This window comes from Coregonus clupeaformis, chromosome 3 (genome assembly GCF_020615455.1).
Source record: "Coregonus clupeaformis isolate EN_2021a chromosome 3, ASM2061545v1, whole genome shotgun sequence".
Lineage (NCBI taxonomy): Eukaryota > Metazoa > Chordata > Actinopteri > Salmoniformes > Salmonidae > Coregonus > Coregonus clupeaformis.
In genome coordinates this window covers 37,835,682-37,852,432 of record NC_059194.1, presented here as the reverse complement: position 1 = coordinate 37,852,432, position 16,751 = coordinate 37,835,682, and the positions used below count along the sequence as shown (strand labels likewise).

The 16,751-nt window shown below is 44.6% G+C and overlaps 1 protein-coding gene across 2 annotated transcripts in view; it reads right to left on the bottom strand.

Annotated features, from left to right (window-relative positions):
* Positions 1-1,002: 1,002 nt before the first annotated feature.
* Positions 1,003-16,751, bottom strand: part of LOC121545023 (storkhead-box protein 2-like) — an 82,088-nt gene continuing 66,339 nt past the window's right edge. For both annotated transcript variants that reach the window (XM_045208412.1, XM_045208416.1), the window contains exons 3-4: positions 9,696-12,048; positions 1,003-5,988 (exon numbers count right to left, since the gene is read on the bottom strand). In XM_045208412.1, the coding sequence (XP_045064347.1) occupies positions 5,784-5,988; positions 9,696-12,048 (2,558 nt within the window). In that variant the 3' untranslated portion in view covers positions 1,003-5,783. The remainder of the gene's footprint in view (positions 5,989-9,695; positions 12,049-16,751) is intronic.

Sequence of the window (16,751 nt, the reverse complement as noted above, 5' to 3'; positions counted from 1 at the left end):
AAGGGTTTTCTAATGATCAATTAGCCTTTTAAAATGATAAACTTGGATTAGCAAACACTACGTGCCATTGGAACACAGGACTGATGGTTGCTGATAATGGGCCTCTGTACATCTATGTAGATATTCCATTAAAAAATCTGCCATTTCCAGCTACAATAGCCATTTACAACATTAACAATGTCTACATTGTATTTCTGATCAATTTGATGTTATTTTAATGGACAAAAAAATTGAATTTCTTTCGAAATTTCTAAGTGACCCCAAACTTTTGAATGGTAGTGTATATTATGACTTCATTTTGTGAAGTTTTTGTGAAGTTTGTCTTCAGTTTTTGGGGGGCTGTTCGTGCACATTACATTTTTCTTGAGGCAAGTCGAAGTTCGGTAGGCAAAGTCTACGCCCCTTTGTCGGTGATTGGTGAACAGTACTACTCCTAGTAGGAGTGGGAACATGAAGTGTTGTCATTCAACGAGAGATGACTAGTTTTCATGCAAATGTTTTCACTTGAGAAATACTGCACCAAGCATCTTAGCTAGATGTAAAATTGAGCGACTAAGACGTCAATTTATGACAGATTTCTTGATTTATCTTAGATTCATTTTGACTATTTTGAGGAAGTGTTTCTGGCTAGGTTGTTGCTACGGTGGTTCAAGAGGGACAAACAGGAATATTAGTTATTTTTTATTTTTTCCCCAAGCAAAGGTCTTTAGTGAGTATGCGAGCACAGACAGTCGCTTTGCATAGCTGAGTTCTGCTAGGAGCAAACCAAACCTATGTAATCAGATGCCGTTAGCGCCATCTACAGGTGCAAACAAGCTCTTTCGGGGCCGTGTGTATCAAGTGTCTCAGAGTAGAAGTGCTAATCTAGGATCAGGTCCCCCGTCCATAATCTTGTTAATTGTGATCTAAAAGGCAAAACTGATCCTAAATCAGCAGCCCTACTCTGAGACACTTGATACATACAGCCCATGGGGTTTACATTAAATAAAGACATTCAAGACATAACCAAACATGTTATTTTATTATCTTAAAAAGTAACACAATCCCCAAAGGGTATATCACATACACTACAACAACAGTAAACACCATTACTACACAAAAGGAGACTTTCAGATATTACAGAAATAAAAAATCCCTCTTATTGTTTAAATTATTTTACTAGGCATGACAGAAACATAATTTACAATATGACATACCGTCACAATTAGAAACAATGTTATTGAAGGGAAGACATTTCATGGACTGTCAGCATTTCATGACATATTTTCAATATAAACAGATCATCCTTCTTGGATGGATTTTACAGCAACCAGAGACTAAGACCAGGCATTTATTTCAGTGCAAACGTGATAATACAAGGCAGTCTTGGCTGCAATTGTCCCTTTCGATTTCAGATGGGATTGATCATGTTAATCATTATTTGAAAATGTACCTTTTCAATGCGTTGTCTGGAACTTTAACACCAGAGTACCAAGGTTGACACCACTCCCTTCATAGGCTCATCATCATACTGTATGAGACATGGGTAGTGATGGTACACAACAGAGTCCCGAGAGGACGGTGATGTACTATACGTAAAAGCTATGCTATAAGAGGTCACCTTTGATCTTCGATATCCTTAACATTTAACAGAGCAGAGGAGAAATGACCCTCCTCTACTCAAACTGCACAGAAGTGATTACATTTCTGGTGAGGAACGGAGAGAGTCAGAGAGTGAGAACTGAGTGAGAAGAACACCACTAGTAAACGCAGAGCGAGAGACAGTGGGGCTAAATAGTCAAGTAGCACATACAGGTGAGCTCTGCTGTCGTGAGAATGACAATAGGAGAGTCAGTCCAGCACTTTGACCTGGTCTTCGTATGTGAGTCATTTCAAGAGCTTTTACATTGACATTCACAGGATACAGAATAATGACAGTGATTTGTAAGAGGAAAGCCACTACTCATTATCTTTTTGCTGTTGTGGAGGTAGTTGTATAAGTGAGTATCTGAGAACATAGGGTTAAATATGAAACCTGAATGTACAAATCAGAGGGGTGGTGAGAGAAGACATGATCTGCCTCTATAAAGGAGATGGTTTTTGACGTTGTCCATATTCAAAAGTCCCTTGTTGTTAATTTGAACATTACATGCATTCAACAGGAAAATACCACAGGTAATAGCACCAGTAATAGTGGGATTTCCCCCCCCCCAATAAAAATAAAAGTTACGTTTTTTTTCCATTATTGGCCATGACTGCCGTGTAGTACCGCTTTGAAACTCCCTGTCGGGCAAAGAGGCATTTCCCAAATCTGTATTTACAATGTACCGAAATGTGCCGAGCGACCTGATTCTATATATGTAAATGTTAGCTCTAAGAGCCCAGTTCAAACACTTGGATTTTGTTATCAAGTAATGCAGCAAGACTACAGCAGCATCGGGGCTGGGTTCAGTACCATGGAACACAGGGGTACTCTTGACACACCAATAGTACCCTACAGATAGAGGTTGGATGGACTGGACATGCTGCACTCTTAACATTCATAGGATAACATGTCACTTGTACCCTCCAGACCTGGGATAACTATAGTTTTAACTATGATTTGTGGAAAACAAAAATAAATTGGGGGAACAAATAGTTACAACTATTTGACTACAGATCTCAGAAAGTGACTACTTTTGTAAACTATTTGAACAAAATATTGGATTGGCTGCCTTAAACTAATGGCAGGGCTGTATCTGGAACTGCATGTTGAAGATACAAATTGGAAAGAATAGAGCACGCACTATTCCAATATTATCTGACAGTCATATTTGATCTACACAATACATTTCTGAACATTTAGTAAATGTCCTGAATGTCCATTGCCCCAGGTGTACATAATCAAGTCAAACCAATTAACCAATGATATTTTGTAGAGATACACACAAATAAGTTGTGATGCTGTGATACAGTATGACTTTTCAACATGCCACTGAAAAGGTTGAAAGCTGCAATTCATTTTATGATACCTGAAAATACTGTAGAGTAATTCAAAGCCATTTGCAAACAGCAGGTTGGATGCTTAGAAAAAACAACTTTGATCCTCTTTGTCCATCTGAGGGTAAGTGTTCTTGTTCCAAACACTCACTATACCATATTTAAAGGAATCGTTTACTCAGAATACAAACTAACATGATTTTCAAACTACCTTGGCTGTATTTGATTCAAGAAAGTAGTTTGGGGATATTTTGTTTCCTTTCGACACTTAATAGCCATATTTTGTTACTGTTAGTATTCTCGGTAACACTTAACATGAAACTGTTTTTGTGCCTGTGTAACAAAACAAATTACTTTTGGAGAAACATTTTATTAGCATGTTGTTACATAATACTTTGGTCAATGCATTTTAATTGCATAGCAATGAGCTGAGAGGTTTTGTAACTACTGTACACATGAGGAAGTGGGACAGTTCCTTATTCCACGTATGTAATAACGCCAATATAATGCAATTATAAAGCAATTTCCAAAGTCCTATGTAACAACTGTTGCGATTGTACAATTCTAATTGTATAAGAACTTGATGTCAAGTATTACTGTATAACATGTCTCACTCATTATGAAAATATATGTGTTAGTCATTTTGAAGCTGCAAAAGTGGTCTACTCTAATGTTCAGGTGATTTCATGTCCTTCATGTATTTAATTCTAGGCTATAGGTTATATTAATATCTATGAGCCCTCCAAACCATGTGCTTATGGTCATATATTTACACCAATTCAAAGTAACTGTTGTAGTTTTTGGTTCATAAAATATTTGGCAGCCATCAAATAAATGTTTTTTTGTTTTCAAATAAATTGCATATATTCAAATACCTTCAAATGTTAATTGGTTTTCTGAGAGTTATTCAAAACACTTTCAAATACATTTTTAAAAAAATTGTTTGACCTGTATTTGAATATCAAAGAAAATAGTTGCCTTTTAGTTGAAACTCTATATAAACTATATTCGACTACCTTGAGTATTTGCCCAGGTCTGGTACCCTCTAACCCACCCTATGTAAGAATGTCATAATAATGTGATAACATTATAAACCATAATGGCAGCTCCTTATGTCTGCCTATGGCAACTCACTTGACACAGTCATGACACAAACCGTTACTCAAGTATGCGTATTTGCTGGCCTAAACAACGGTTTCTGTTATGATAGTGGTAAATCAGTTGTCATAACGGTTTATTATATGTTATATTATCATGATGTAGGACTTATGACAGAGGGTTCAGGTAAAGTGTTTTCATACTTGTCTAGCAGAGCTCTGTATTTGTGATGTGCAGTTTGCGAATGAGTCGTTTTTTTTGAACGACTCTTTTTACTGACTCGTTTTTCTGAGTGACCCGTTCATTTTAGTGCTTAGTTTGACCTGCTGGCCGCAATGAATTCTACAGCAGGATTAATACGCGCTCCTCTGGTGACTCTCGAGATGTGCTCCGACCAACAAATGTCTGTCATATATGCGCGCAGGCAAACTAGATCATGCTGCAGGCAGCATAGAGAATAAAAAGACGTGTAGAACTGATTATGATCGCATGGTGCAAGAATGAATAAAACTGATTGATTATAGAATGCTATGATGGACAGTTTTGTAGAACCAAAACATACACAGCCACTTCTCAACAAACTCGAGCGAATTGTCTGGGGTGATGCAGTTTGCGAACGATATTGTGCTAATCACCCTAATGGCAGTCAAGCAATGCATTCCGCCAAGAGTCGTTTACAATGTAGTCCGGTTGCTGCCCACAACTAGACCTCGTTTCAAATGTACCATGAAACATAGCCGTGGAAATTAGGGGTGCTGAAAACATCTCAGGTCCCCCACCCGGCGAAAATAATCGCAGAACGCCCACCCCCAAACTACCTCCCGCGGCTATGCCAAAGAAATTGTTATTCGTATGCATAGAAATCAACAAATGTACATAGTTTAAAACACGCTTTTACAAGTCTCATTCACAAATGACAACTCCAATAAGCCCCTTACGGTGAACGATGTGAACGAGAGGCTTGTAAGATCATGACTATTTCGAGTTTTTAGTTCATCGTTTGCAGACAGGGGATCCTGCGTGCTCTGGGCATTACTGACTCAAATGAATGAAATGAGTCGAAAGATTTGTTATTTTGACTGAACGAGTCGAAAAGATCAGAGTCAGTAAAAAGAGCTGAACTTCCCATCACTACTCTGTTTGCATGGCACTATGTCACAGCTCTATGTGAGCCAGTAGAGGGGGCTAAAGAGTAGGTTTAGTAAGCTGAACAGCCACACAGCCAAAAAAATTGTAAGAGTGTAATTATTACACGTGACCTGAGATTATACAATTATAAATTTGACACCAAAACAAATAACAGAATATCAACTGGTAGGTCAAAGTCAAATCAATCACATTAAAGAAATACATACTGCTCAGTAAAAACAAAAACCTAAAAGGACCGGTAGAATTACATGATTTTCTTTCAAGGTTTAGAATGGGTTTGAAAAAGATCACTGCCTTTAATACATATTTTTATAAATATCCTCTTGTGAGAATAAGTGGTGTTACAATGTAGTAGTGAGCATCACAAATTCAAATATTACCCAACAGAAGATGAGGAGAACTAATCCAAAAGCATTGAATGACAGATGTAGTACCAGTCCTTGAGCTGGCTGGTGTATGTTGTGAAGTTCCTGTCAGTCTGTATGCTGTAACCGTCCCAGTTACAGGTGGAGGTGTAGGGTATACATCCAAACCCAACACTTCCCTCTTTCTTTTTTTACCTCCCACTCCGGCCACTGTCACACACTCGTTATGGAGGTCAAACAGTTTGAGGGTTTCTGCAGTTTCTCGGGTTGGGCGGTGGGCGGCTCTGGAATGGTCCGGTAGGTGAAAGGTGGACCATTGCCCGTGGCGATTCCCAGGTGTCCGGGACTCAGAGCCAGATTCTGACGTCTGTTGCTCTCCACAATGCTGGAGGTGTTTGAGGCCAGGCTCTCTCGTGTGCTGACCCAAGGAAGAAAGAAGACGAGAGGAAGGGAGAGAAAAAAATAATGGTGAAGAGAATGAAGAGAAAGAGGGAGAGAGGTCCACACACAGAGGATACAGAAAAATGTTACGCTGCCTGGGCTTCCCTTGTTTGTGTGGAATTGTGTGAGAGCAGAAAGTATCGGATTGATTGTTGACACATTGTCTATAATATTTTCCAGCTATTGGCTGCACTTATTGAGGTTAGGTCGTTCCCTTCTAGTAAAACAAAACTTGATATCCTCTCCATATTAACCACTAACTGCTGTAACTAATGCCCAAAGAGGAAGTAACAAAAGATGAGAAGAAAAGATGGGTAAAGCGAGAAGAGAGAATGAGAGAAGGGTCATTTGTGAGTAAGTCTCTGGCAGATATAGACAAGTGTGGTCCTCATTCATGGTTTCTCTGATATTCTCTACAATGGGATTGTTTTAAACATTATATGACTGATAATATGTAAGGTATTAGCCTAATATCTGTATGACAAGACACTTCTTTGGAATGGTGTCATTAGTGGTTTACAGAGTAACAGCATGTCAAAAAGTCTGATCACGCCAGTTTCTTGTTATATTTGTGTACTTGTTTGATATTTTACTGCATTGTTAGGAGCAACTAACATAAGCATTTCGCTGCACCCGCTGTAACATCTGTTAAACTGTGTACATGACCAATAAACTTTTATTTGTTTGTATCTTTTCACTTCCAGCTAGACCAGGTGACCCATGAAAGGTGGATGTGCTTCTGGTCACTGCCTCCATCTGCAGGCCAGGGCTATGGAAGAGAGGGGTGGAGCTGAGCTGAGCTGCCTGGGGGAAGGGAGGGGGCCAAATGACCAAGTACACATCTGTGGACAGATGCCCTTTACAACAGCAGTCACAGAGGAGATGAGTGAAATCTGCCCTGATGGCTCATACAGTGGGGGAAAAAAGTATTTAGTCAGCCACCAATTGTGCAAGTTCTCCCACTTAAAAAGATGAGAGAGGCCTGTAATTTTCATCATAGGTACACGTCAACTATGACAGACAAATTGAGAAAGAAAAATCCAGAAAATCACATTGTAGGATTTTATATGAATTTATTTGCAAATGATGGTGGAAAATAAGTGTTTGGTCACCTACAAACAAGCAAGATTTCTGGCTCTCACAGACCTGTAACTTCTTCTTTAAGAGGCTCCTCTGTCCTCCACTCGTTACCTGTATTAATGGCACCTGTTTGAACTTGTTATCAGTATAAAAGACACCTGTCCACAACCTCAAACAGTCACACTCCAAACTCCACTATGGCCAAGACCAAAGAGCTGTCAAAGGACACCAGAAACAAAATTGTAGACCTGCACCAGGCTGGGAAGACTGAATCTGCAATAGGTAAGCAGCTTGGTTTGAATAAATCAACTGTGGGAGCAATTATTAGGAAATGGAAGACATACAAAACCACTGATAATCTCCCTCGATCTGGGGCTCCACGCAAGATCTCACCCCATGGGGTCAAAATGATCACAAGAACGGTGAGCATAAATCCCAGATCCACACGGGGGGACCTAGTGAATGACCTGCAGAGAGCTGGGACCAAAGTAACAAAGCCTACCATCAGTAACACACTACGCCGCCAGGGACTCAAATCCTGCAGTGAAAGACGTGTCCCCCTGCTTAAGCCAGTAAATGTCCAGGCCCGTCTGAAGTTTGCTAGAGTGCATTTGGATGATCCAGAAGAGGATTGGGAGAATGTCATATGGTCAGATGAAACCAAAATATAACTTTTTGGTAAAAACTCAACTCGTCGTGTTTGGAGGACAAAGAATGCTGAGTTGCATCCAAAGAACACCATACCTACTGTGAAGCATGGGGGTGAAAACATCATGCTTTGGGGCCGTTTTTCTGCAAAGGGACCAGGACGACTGATCCGTGGTAAAGGAAAGAATGAATGGGGCCATGTATCGTGAGATTTTGAGTGAAAACCTCCTTCCATCAGCAAGGGCATTGAAGATGAAACGTGGCTGGGTCTTTCAGAATGACAATGATCCCAAACACACCGCCCGGCAACGAAGGAGTGGCTTCGTAAGAAGCATTTCAAGGTCCTGGAGTGGCCTAGCCAGTCTCCAGATCTCAACCCCATAGAAAATATTTGGAGGGAGTTGAAAGTCCGTGTTGCCCAGCGACAGCCCCAAAACATCACTGCTCTAAAGGAGATCTGCATGGAGGAATGGGCCAAAATACCAGCAACAGTGTGTGAAAACCTTGTGAAGACTTACAGAAAACGTTTGACCTGTGTCATTGCCAACAAAGGGTATATAACAAAGTATTGAGAAACTTTTGTTATTGACATTTTTGTCACAGGAAAGGAAAATGACATGGTCATGAGAGGCTGTGAAATAGGCAAAAGACCCTACAAGAAAGGACCACCACTCCAACTCCAACTCCAGTTCTACAATCACTGCCATAAAAGGTCACCCATCTTGTTTGAATAAGTCAGCTGAGGAGGCAGGTCAGTCTGCTGAGGAGCATTAGTTAGCGACAGTCACGTCTGCTGAATAGAGATACATTATTTTCGATTACTGGCCACGGGGGAGAGCAGGAGGCTGTGTCTGGAAACGTGGAAGGGGCTGAGGGAAGGGGGGGCACTCAGCCAGAAAACAAATGAGTCGATCGTCCCAGAGGTCCTGAACTGCAAACCAATCAAAGACGACCGGCACTAGCGCGGGCATCCATCTTGTTTAGAGGCTGGAACATGTGGTCGGGGTTAGACACAGGAAGACACGTGACCCTAATGAAGTGTCACACACTCCCACTATGCCAGAGGGGCCCGGGCGAAAAGGATTTGGTAAAATCAGGCACAGTGTTGTAATGCACAAAATATTTTGGGGGTTGCTATCTGTGTAATGTAAAACCAAAGTTTAATAGGCAGTCTTTTAAAACAACTGGAATACAATTCTACACACAATTTGAAAGTACATTTAAAAAAACTGTGCTTAGTTCTTCGCGATATATTAGCTGTTACGGTTCTGACCTGACAGATGAACTCCATACACACTATGACAGAGACAGGCCTACTCCCCCTTTCTCCCTCTTTTAGCACTGATAAATATCAAAATCCTCCATGTTGCTTTTGGGACCAAAAAAGGTAATATTTTGTCGGTTGATGGTAAAGCCATGTGAATGGTTGTCTTAATGGACATATTTCAGTAACAGACACCATGTATCATGAGCTAAAAACTCCACAAAAACACAGATGTCTGCTTACGCTCAAGTGATTCAAGAGACTAAGAAAAATATCTGAGTTCAAATGAACGTGAATCATTGAGTGAAGCAGAGACATCAGAAAGAAACAAAAAGTAACAAAGAAAGCAAACCAAATCCATTCAGAGCAAAAATGAGGTTTTGTAAACAGACAAGCATAGGCTCACATGAATGAGGCAATTATGAAATTAGGAAACATTGGAACCTCCTATTCTGTCTCTTCTACAGGGCTATAACCCATGATAGGTTGTACCTCAGATTCACTAGAATCAATAGCACCATATTTTATAATAGTACCGGTCCATTTGGTTCTCATGTGAGAACAATAATCCCACCATTAGTCTATTCACAGAATAAGAAGCCATCCCCTCTCATTACCACCGCCGACACAAACAGAGACGCTGTGTGTGTCTATGTGAGTGAGTGTGTTGTTTTTACCCGACCAAGGCTTACCGTGGAGAGTTAAATCCACTGTCCACTGTAACACTGTTGCTGTCCATGCTGTCCAGCCTGGCCGAGTGGGCCGACTGCTGGCTCTGGTTGTTGTGGTCGCTCTCCTTGGGGTTGGGGAAGGTCAGGTTCCTCTCAAACCTGCGCTGGAGGTCCCTCTCCTTCTCCCTCTCCAGCAGCCACTGCATGGTGCCCCCTCCTCCCCCACCACAACCCTCTGGGGCCTTCTGCTTCTGCTCTGCCCGCTTGGCCGAGGCAGCGTCCTCCAGCTCGTCGTCAGACACATTGTAGTAGTCGAAGGCGGCCTCCCCGGCCTGGCACGAGCCAGCCTGCTCCATCCCCGAGGGTCCAGAGGAGGGGGGCCGGGGCACAGCTAGCAGGGGGCCAGGCTGCTCAAAGTGCTCCTGGCTGTCCAGCACCTCGGCTGACAACATGACCTGGGTCTTCCTCAGCGTGCTTGACCTGGAGTAGCTGCCGTCCCCATAGGCTCCTGTCAGCGCGTTGGGCGGCGGTTTAAACAGAGTGTCTTTGCTGAAGATCTCCTTCCTCTTGTCCATGCTACCGGAGTTGGTGTTGTGGTGCTGTACCGAACGTCCATTTGGCAAAGGCTCAGGCATCTGGCAGGGCATGGGTAAACTAACGCCGTTATGTCCCTTTGTAGTTTCCTCTTTGTACTCTGGGGGTTGAGGGGTCTGTCTGTCGGACATACAGCCCACCTTCACCTTAAGTAAGCTATCGTGATTGTGTTTTCCTAAGGGGCTGGGAGCAGTGAAAACCACTTCGTTGGATGCATTGCACTGGAAATAGTCCTCAGCCATGGGTTTGGGAGAGTAAGCCTTCAAGCTGTCGTAGGCAGGTAAAATGTCTCTACTTTTGTTCTTTTCAAGTGTCATCCCGCCGTCGGGCCCACACACATCAGAGGTTAACTTAGCAGCAGGGGGCATGGCCCGCGAGTGGGAGTAGTGGGAGGCCTGGGTTGAGGCCCTCAAGGTCCCGTCGTCTGTGTAGTAGCGGCTCCTCTCTCTGTCCCTCTCATCAGGGCTGCGCTCAAAGTAGTCCGGGGGCCCAATCAGCCCGACCCCCAGGGGCCCTTTGGAGTTATCCATGGAGCGGGACCTCTCTTTGGCCTTGTTGTCTGAGCGCTCGTTGCGAGACTTCCTCTCCTGTGTGTGGCTGTGGCTGCGGTGCACCTTGGAGTGGGACGGCCCGTGCGAAGGCTCGGGGAAGGGCATCTCCGTCCTTCTCTTGGCCAGCTCTCCCGACACGTCCCACTCCGGGGTGACGGGCAGGTGGGAATCCATGATGTTGGGGTTGCTGTGGGCCAGGTGGCGGGCACGGCTGCATTCCCTGGAGGCGGCGGCGTCCCGCGGCGAGTGCGCCAGGGAGGAGCTGTAGGCCCAGTAGTCCCTCTCAGCCGCCAGGTCCATGTTGGATCCCTCAGAGGGGTCTCCCCGGGAGGCGCGGGTCTTACTGTGGGAGCGTGAGGGCTTACCCTGGGGCTTGCGGTGTCCGCGGCTCCTCCTGCTGCGTGCGCTGTGTTGGGCAGACGAGCTGGCCTTGCTCCTCTGGGCCCTCTCCTCCTCCAACCTCTTCATCACGGCTGTGTGCCTCGCCACGTTCTCCACCGTCAGGTCCGGGTTGATCCGTCTGATGATCTCCATCTCCACATCGCGTGGCACGGCCGTGGGCGTCTCCTCGTCCCGCAGAGGCCACTCTTCCGGGGGGAACTGGGCCGAGAAGGTGGTCAGTTGCTTGGTCTTGTCCTTCTTGAAGCTCAGCCTGAACAGCTTAAGGCCAAACTTCTTGGACTGCTTCTCCCCGCTGCTGCCACCCTCGCGGTGCTTGGTCAGTGTGTCCGACTTGAAGGGGAAGCTGAGGGTGCTCCGGGTCTTCTCCGTGGTGTGCTGGGGCTGTGTGGGGGTGTGAGGGGAGTGGGGTGAGTGAGGCGAGTGGGGCGAGTGGGGCGAGTAGGCCTCTCGGTGCTCCTTGGGGGACTTCCTGGTGAGGGTGGTGTGGTGGCTGGGGGGGTCATCACGGTAACTATTATAAGAGTCTCCATGGTTCTTAGGATAGGACCTGTCCCTGACACAGCCAGAGGTAGAGGGGGTGATGGTTCCAGAGAGGGGGGAGGTACACTGCTGCTGTTGTTGTTGTTGTTGTTGCTGCTGCTGCTGGCGGTCCGGTATCCTCTCGTCCAGGTGGTACCACTTGGAGCTGGTCCTGATGAGAGAGGGCGTGATGAAGTAGGTCTGGGGCGTGATGATGAAGTAGCCCTCCGGCGTAGGGTAGATCTTCCTCTCCCGGACCAGCATGCTCAGGGTGTGGTGGAGGATCTCCGCCGTTGGCGTGGGCACACCTAGACAACGACACGGAGAGGAACATGTCATATATGTCAAACATAACATTCTAGATGCATCTCAAATGGCACGCTATTCCCTTTATAGTGCACTCCAATAGGGTGCCATTTGGTACGCACCCTATATCACGTGATAACGTCTTAATTTGTGATATTATCATATAATAGCATTGAATGCTCATTATTCAGCAATGGATGCGCTATTATTTGTAATAACCAATACATCGATCGTGAAAACTGTCATTCGCCCAATACATCAACCACATAGTCGACCTGGATCTATCAGATAGTAATCTGACAGAACAGATTGTTATATGTATAGAATAAATGTCTTCACTGTCTGATCATCCCTTTGGGGAGCCAGTCAGCCGGGGCCCTTGATGCAGGGAGAGACGTATTGCGTCCCAAATGACACCCTATTCCCTATATAGTGCACTACTTTTGACCAGGGCCCATAGGTCAAAAGTAGTGCACTATATAGGGAATAGGGATCCATTTCAGACACACACAGAGAGAGACAGGGCGATCAATGCTGCAGCAGTAGCAGCTCCCCATCCACTCCTCCATGCCACTCACAGCACAGCACGGCGCTGAACTGCTTCACTTCACTGGAGGTAGTATTACTCACAGTTACATCATGGTGCCCTTTCAGCCCGTCCAGCGTGATGCAATCCCACCAGCCAGCCACATATGCAGACTGAGGCTGCAGCAAAATACAGGCAGGCGAGGAAGCTAGCGGTCACACCCATCTCAGACTCACGCAGCACCCAGCCCCTCCACGACTACACACAGACACACGCACACGCACCGGACAGAATAGCTTCACTACAATGCTTGGCATGTGATAGGGAGAGGCAGCTACTGTGTCTACAATACAGGTACAATACAGGTCTACTGTCGTGGAGCAATAGAGAGGGATTATTTAAAATCCCTAAAATGAACTGACTAAATATGCCCCCTGCTGAATGAAAGGAATGTTAACAGTCTAAAATAGGATAATACATACTAGATTCAGCTTAGGAAATGAGTAATGGGACTAAACATGTATGCACTCACTAACTGTAAGTCGCTCTGGATAAGAGCGTCTACTAAATGACTAAAATGTAAATGTAAAGGCAAACGTAGTGTAAATTGAGTTGACAGGTTATGGTAGTGTGTACGCATTTGGCAATAGTGGTTGACTGGTCGTCCCTCTTAGTCCAGACAAAAATAGTCAACACACAAACGCATTAATTAAGATCTATTGGTAAACTGGCAGGCAGGCAGTTACCCGCCTGCACATACGTCTGTACGATAGATAAGCCTTGACTAGTTGGGGTTGCCTGCCATTACATCATATGGGTTTAGTTGCCCGACCAAAGTGACGCAACTTCCTCTTGTTCCTTCTTGTGACTCAAGTGTCTACAGAGGGGTAGTAGTCTAGGAAATGCATCCCAAATGGCAACCTATTCCCTATTTAAAAGTGGTGCATTATAAATAGAATAAGGTGCCGTTTGGGACCCAGCCCATTTGCCATTATGAAGCAGGACTTACGCTCACCTACATAAACTATCATCCAGTTCAACTCCTCTTTATACCTCTGTATCCAGGATTACAGCACACAGTTACACACACACACAAACACACACACACCTGAGCTGACGGTCCAAACTTATTCATTAGCCGGATTGGAGGGAAGGGGCCATATGATGGAGATGATTTGATTGGTATGGTGAGGTAAAGGGGGGTGACACATAACTGAGGGGCTTTGATGTTGAAACAGCGAGAAAGAAAGAGGACAGAAAGAGAGAGAGGACAGAGAGAGGACAGAAAGAGAGAGAGGACAGAAAGAGAGAGAGAGAGACTGAGTTAACAGCTAACTGGATCAGCTCCTCCTCATCCTAATCCTTCCAGCGCTGGCTCTGAACTTCCAGAGTGGAGAGAGAGGGGCTGTGTCTGAGGGGGGGATTGGGGAGGGGGCCTGATTGGATGGTCAGGGAGAAGGCAGATGGGGCTAGGGGCTTATTCAACACGGGGCTCAATATTCTGAACGTTGCAGAATGTAATTTCTATAATAAACAGACTATGGAACACAAAAGGGTTGTACCTGGAACCAAAAAGGGTTATTCAAATGGTTATCCTATGGGGACAGCCGAAGAATCCTTTTAGGTTCTAGATAGATAACTATTTTCCTAAGAGTGTACACAAAATGCCGCCGTGACCTGTTTGTTGTTCCAGTGTAAAGCCAGCGTGGATCATGTTTAGGTCTATCAGTATTCAGTAGGGGAAAAAAGTATTTAGTCAGCCACCAATTGTGCAAGTTCTCCCACTTAAAAAGATGAGAGAGGCCTGTAATTTTCATCATAGGTGTACGTCAACTATGACAGACAAATTGAGAAAAGAAAATCCAGAAAATCACATTGTAGGATTTTTAATGAATTGATTTGCAAATTATGGTGGAAAATAAGTATTTGGTCAATAACAAAAGTTTCCCAATACTTTGTTATATACCCTTTGTTGGCAATGACACAGGTCAAACGTTTTCTGTAAGTCTTCACAAGGTTTTCACACACTGTTGCTGGTATTTTGGCCCATTCCTCCATGCAGATCTCCTCTAGAGCAGTGATGTTTTGGGGCTGTCGCTGGGCAACACGGACTTTCAACTCCCTCCAAAGATTTTCTATTGGGTTGAGATCTGGAGACTGGCTAGGCCACTCCAGGACCTTGAAATGCTTCTTACGAAGCCACTCCTTCGTTGCCCGGGCGGTGTGTTTGGGATCATTGTCATGCTGAAAGACCCAGCCACGTTTCATCTGGACATGTATTGGCTTAAGCAGGGGGACACGTCTGGCACTGCAGGATTTGAGTCCCTGGCGGCGCAGTGTGTTACTGATGGTAGGCTTTGTTACTTTGGTCCCAGCTCTCTGCAGGTCATTCACTAGGTCCCCCCGTGTGGTATTGGGATTTTTGCTCACCGTTCTTGTGATCATTTTGACCCCACGGGGTGAGATCTTGCGTGGAGCCCCAGATCGAGGGAGATTATCAGTGGTCTTGTATGTCTTCCATTTCCTAATAATTGCTCCCACAGTTGATTTCTTCAAACCAAGCTGCTTACCTATTGCAGATTCAGTCTTCCCAGCCTGGTGCAGGTCTACAATTTTGTTTCTGGTGTCCTTTGACAGCTCTTTGGTCTTGGCCATAGTGGAGTTTGGAGTGTGACTGTTTGAGGTTGTGGACAGGTGTCTTTTATACTGATAACAAGTTCAAACAGGTGCCATTAATACAGGTAACGAGTGGAGGACAGAGGAGCCTCTTAAAGAAGAAGTTACAGGTCTGTGAGAGCCAGAAATCTTGCTTGTTTGTAGGTGACCAAATACTTATTTTCCACCATCATTTGCAAATAAATTCATTAAAAATCCTACAATGTGATTTTCTGGATTTTTTTCCCTCAATTTGTCTGTCATAGTTGACGTGTACCTATGATGAAAATTACAGGCCTCTCTCATCTTTTTAAGTGGGAGAACTTGCACAATTGGTGGCTGACTAAATACTTTTTTCCCCCACTGTATGTGGATATAAAGAGCATATAAGGAGACTAGGGGAGCATCCCACTTAAAGGGTAGCCTAAGCTTCAGTGCTACACATCCACTGTCTGCAATTCATATCTGCAGCCTTGTGCAATTAGATTACCTCAGCATGTGTCAAATGCTTTATTTTGTAGTTATACACAGAGAGAAAGAGAGGGAACTGGTTGGCCAGGCAGTGAATAGACACAGTCCTATCCCAAGTAATGCCCATCTGTAACAACCTTCCCCACTCTCCTATTGTCCCAGAAAAGTGGACCTTTCCGTAACATCATATGGAGCAGACTGATTGTGCATCCCAAATGGTAACCTATTCCCTATTTAGTGTCCAACTTTTGACCAGAAGTCAAGTTGGTACCGCTGATGTGCCAACTTGTGTCTCTCACGAATACGTACATGTTGGTTGTTCTGCTATACAACGCCCACAAGCCTCGTCTAAAGGTAACCCGGTAATAGTTAAAACAATACGGACGTATACACTCAGTGGCCAGTTTATTAGGTACACCCATCTAGTACCGGGTCTGACCCCCCTTTGCTTCCATAACAGCCTGAATTCTTCTGGGCATGGAAACATGCTCAATTGGTATCAAGGGACCTAACGTGTGCCAGGAAAACATTCCCCACACCATTACACCACCAGCCTGTACAGTTGATTACAGGCAGGATGGGGCCATGGACGCTGCTTAATCCAAACCCTGACTCTGCCATCAACATAACACAACAGGAACCGGGATTCATCGGACCAGGGGATGTTTTTCCACTCATCAATTGTCCAGTGTTGGTGATCACTTGCCCATTGGAGCCGCTTCTTCCTGTTTTTATCTGATAGGAGTGGAACCCGGTGTGGTCGTCTGCTGCAATAGCCTATCAGTGGCAAGGACCGACAAGGTGTCCGTTCCAAGATGCCGTTCTGCACATCACTGTTTTACTGCGCCATTATTTGCCTGTTTGTGGCCCGACTGTTAGCTTGCATGATAATTGCAATTCTCCTTCAACAAGCTGTTTTCGCCCACAGGACTGCCGCTGACTGGTTGTTTTTTTATTTGTCGCACCATTCTCGGTAAACCCTAGACACTGTTGTGCGTGAAGGCCGGCAGTTTCTGAGATAATGGAACTGGCGCGCATTTAAAAACAAATATA